This window comes from Taurulus bubalis (genome assembly GCF_910589615.1).
Source record: "Taurulus bubalis genome assembly, chromosome: 6".
NCBI classification, from domain to species: domain Eukaryota; kingdom Metazoa; phylum Chordata; class Actinopteri; order Perciformes; family Cottidae; genus Taurulus; species Taurulus bubalis.
In genome coordinates this window covers 14,934,405-14,938,902 of record NC_136594.1, presented here as the reverse complement: position 1 = coordinate 14,938,902, position 4,498 = coordinate 14,934,405, and the positions used below count along the sequence as shown (strand labels likewise).

Here is a 4,498-nt window from a genome sequence, read left to right as displayed (position 1 = left end):
AGTTTTACTTAGAAACTCGCTGTTACTTACATGACGCTCCAGTGTAATCTAACATCTTGGTTATATAGACTATTTGAATGTGTCTGATACAATCTTAATGTATGGTCGGAATAGAATGTTGCATTCATAGTGACACACTTATTACACTGACATCAGCCTGTCGACACATTGTACTAACTAGATAAAGTACCATGTGTTCTGTAACTGCTCCCATTCAAATGCAACTTTATAAACCCCATCACAGTGCCCTGTAGTGCAATTGTATTTGTGTCGGTAAATGGGGTGGGTGCATGTGGTAGCAACAAGACTCACATTTGATGCACCACATAGATTCACAATTCTTGAAGTGAAAGCGCAGAAATGTGTGTACCTTGAGCCTCCAACAAAGCTCCAGATGTCGTGGAAGAAATGTTCTCGAAGAAATCAGCACGATGTCGACGTCTCAGGTGACTTCTTAAATTCGTGGTATTTCCACCTTTAGCAAGTACTATTTTTCGGCACAAACGACAAATAGCCTCCCCAGAGTTCAAAGGCTGTCCCTTATCGTCTGCTTTCAAGCCGAAATACAGCCAAACAATTGACTTGCTTCTTGGTTTACTGATGAGATCCATGTTTCTGTTGCCGTTCGCTGCTTTCTGCAGGCTGTTCGCTCTGCTAGCTGGCTGGCTGCAGCATTGCTGCAAGAGCTAGGTGAGATAGAAAACGTATATAATAAAAATATTTTTAATGCAGTCTTTTAAAATGTACTGTTAATGTATGTTGATGGTAAAGAGAACTTTCTGTGTGAAAAAAACCCCACAGGAGACTCAAATTCATATCATCATGACCAGCACATGGTAAACATATTAAATGAAACTCTATGTAACTCTATTACACTGAAAAATATATTCCATATTTGAGAAAACAGAAAGTCCAAACACTTTTAGGGGCTTTCCTAAAAGTAAAAGTACAAATAAAAACAGATAGGATGAGAAACATTAAATGGTGTCCCATCGTCTATCTGATCTAATTCTATGCCTGCTACGTCTTTATTTGTCGACCAACGGCATCACACTGCGACGGGTCAGGGTTGCCAAGTCCTGTTGTTAAAAGAAGTGCACCAACTTATACTTATATAGTGGTGTAAAGCTTTATCTACAATACTATCTGAGATTTTATTTGTTGATTACATTTGTGTCTTAATAATCTGAATTATATTCTGTAGAGTTACAAATAACTGAATGAATTAAATAAATGTAGCGTAGTAAAAAGTACAATACTTGGCTGCAATACTATAAAGTAGGAGAAATAATTGAAATACTTAAATAAAGTACACGTACCTCAAGATTACACTTAAATTCAGTCAAGTGCATGTACTTCGTTACGACTGTATGATATATATAGGAGCACATATCATGCGCGAGCCCACGTTTTAAACTGATTTACGTGACATTTTTAAATGTGGCAACACTCGGGCTCGCGCTCCTTGCTACTGCCACCTACAGCTTGGCTGTCATACCGGGGTGAGTCTGATATTTGTTTCCAGCTCGTAGGCACGTCTTGGGAGGCCGAGGTTGTAAAACCAAACGTCTGCCCGTCTGTTATACTTCAGGTAAGCGCTGCACCCGCTGCCGACAGAATCTCTCGTGCGATAACACGTTGTTTCCATGCTTAAAATGCAAAGGTCACCCGACGTATCGTCTTGCTTCTTTCACTATCGAGCCGCTCTAACAACTGGATTAGGATAAATACAGTTTCTTATCTTATCTGAGTATTTAAAGTTAACTTTAGCGTATTTCTTCCGGTAACGTACCACATTGGTTTCACGTAACGTTAGCCTACTGACAATTAGCTCATCGGTAGCGGACCACTTCGCCACTTGGCCCCTCTCACTCGCCGTAGCACGCTGCCTTTTTCGTGGCCAGTTAGTTGTTGCCACGGCAACCCCACTCTCAAGTTATCGGTGGTCGAGTCTAGCTAAACTATGCTAGCTGCAGACACACTTGCACTCCTTCGAGCACAAAGACACACACGTACAAAACAAACAGGGATAGAACATGGCTTCTTGTCTGGTGCCGGACTTCCCGGGCGTCATGGTTGCTCTCGAGCATTTAAAGGAACTGGACAAGCAGCTGAAAGAGGACGAAGTACCTTTCTCACCTGAAGCCAGCCTCCACCTGGCGGAGATAACTGCTGCTATCACTGGACTTGAGGCAGATCGTCGTACTGCTCATGAGCATTTAGAAGTGGAAACCATAGAAAACAGCAAGTTGAGACATAAAATTAACAATATAAGGGAAAGAATGAGCCAGGACATTATGGCTGACGTAGCAGCAGCCCGGGCATGTAACGCGGAAAAGATAGACCAGCTGCACAAAGACCTCAACGCAGTCTCTCAGCTGCAAGAAGCCACTGTGATCAGGCGGGAAACACTCCTGAGCCAGAACGAGGCACTGTACCCAGAGCGAGAGCAGCTGAAGGCTGAACATGAAGAGATCATCGCCGTTCAGAATGAGCAAATCACCTTAAAGTATGACTCGCAGAGGGAGCTGAGTGAGACGAAGGACCGGATAGAGGCGCTGAAGTCCTGCATCGCCGCTGCCAAACAGGACAAAGTAACACTGCAGCAAAATATGGTGCTGGAGAGAGAGGCTTTCACGGTGAAAAGGGACAACCTGTCCAGAGAAGTGGAACACGCTAAGGATAAAGTTAAGCAGCAGAAGCAATCGGTCAAGAGGAGCAGAGGAGAATTGGACAGACTTAATAACAAGAAACGAGCAACCCGTGACCATCTAGGTGAACTCATGATGGACGTGGCCAAACTGGAGAGCAATTTGCGAAGACTGGCAGCATCTAGGTGCCAGTGCGAGAAACAGCTGCAGGGGGAAACTGAAAAGCATCAAGAGAGGAGGCAACAGAGAGCAACGCTGAAGAAGGAGTTGCGTGAGTTAAGGGAAGCCTTCTGTGTTGCCATCCAGCATCTTAAAGAAGAAATTGCCACAGTGGAAGATAAAATACAGGCGGGTCGAGCATCAAGATCGCTCTGTCAAGACTCCTTGGCTCAAATCTATGAGATATTCAAGCATCAGCGTGATGAAGAGAATGAAGTCAGGGCAGAGCATTTCCACGTCTCACAGCAGCTCGAGCAGACCAAGCTGCAGCTGGAGGAGCGCATCGCCTCCGTAGTCAAACACAGCAAGGAGATGAAAGAGATGGACAAGCAGATCAAAGAACTCCTGGAGGCCAAAGCGATCACCACGCGTGTGTTTGAGAGGAATCAGGGGGAGTTGTGCAATATTGTTGATACAGAGAAGATGAACATCAGTCATTTTGAGGAAGAGAAGAGGCAGCTAATGAGGCAATTGGAGGAGGCGAAGAGGAGGCAGGAGAAGCATGTGGCGAAGATGACCTCTGATATCAGGAACACCAGGATGAGATACCAGGAGCTTCGACAAAGGGAGACCGCACTCCAAAAGAGCCAGCCCAAGAGCACAAATGCTGACTTGTTCATGAGCCATGTGACCCAGTGTGAGGTGGAATACAGACTAAAAGAGACCAAACAGCAGGAGGAAATAGAGCGGTGCAAAGCAAAGACCGTGAGCATCACGAGGAGCCGCGAGGAGAAGCAGAGGGAGGTAAAGGAACAAGAGGAGATGCTGAAGGAGGTGGTTGCAAAGTGCAATGAAGAGCATACCAGGCATCAGAGATTAACTACGCTGACCTCCGAATTCAGGAGGAGGAGATCCGTTTTGGGGCTGTCAATTCAGGGGATGAAGGAGAAAACGGGCTCTCTGCTGCAGCCCAGAAAGGAATTGAAGACCGAGCTGGATGAGCTGCGAGAAAGTTATATGGATGTGCTCGATGAGCAGGCCTCGGAGCTCAGAGCTGTCGAGATAAGCATCTATGACAATGGCATGAAACTGGAGCAGGTCGGCGTGGAGAACAGCAGGCTGCATCTCTGTATCAGACAGATGACAGAGGATGTTGACGGAGTCCGAGAGGACAAAGAGCGATACTGGCAGGAGGTTCACCAGGTCAAGCGGGACATAAAGACCTTGTTTGAGAGCTTACAGGATGCATGGAAAGAGGATTCATTGGTAACTCTGGACGGTCAGAACAGTGATGGTGTGGTGTTGGTGTCGTTTAGTGCCATGTTGAACCACCTGAAGACCAGAAGACAGCAGTTTGGGAATGTCAGCACACTTCTACACCACCAAATGTTAGACTTCAGCAAACGACTGGGGGACAAAACAATTGTAGAACAGCAGAGTTGAGATAACCTGCAGAGTCTTATGTGAATTCAGATAACCTGTAGATGGAATATAATACATATATATCAAATGTGATATTAATTTGTGATTAAGAAAAAACTATAAATGTAATAAAGCTCACAGCAACAAAAGATGAAATGAAGTCATGCCAAGTTTAAACTGGGATATTTTCTTCACCTGATTTCTCTTTATGATGACACGATTAGATTCATATTGTTTGGTAGATGCTGTATTGGTATGAGTAGTGA

The 4,498-nt window shown here is 44.8% G+C and overlaps 1 protein-coding gene across 1 annotated transcript; it reads left to right on the top strand.

The window, feature by feature from the left end:
• Positions 1 to 2,036: 2,036 nt before the first annotated feature.
• ccdc175 (coiled-coil domain containing 175) lies at positions 2,037 to 4,253 on the top strand (the record flags this gene model as incomplete). The annotated part of the gene is made up of 1 exon (XM_079219170.1): positions 2,037 to 4,253. One exon carries the CDS (start codon positions 2,037 to 2,039, stop codon positions 4,251 to 4,253), a length of 2,217 nt encoding a protein of 738 aa, XP_079075296.1.
• Between the last annotated feature and the right edge of the window lie 245 nt (positions 4,254 to 4,498).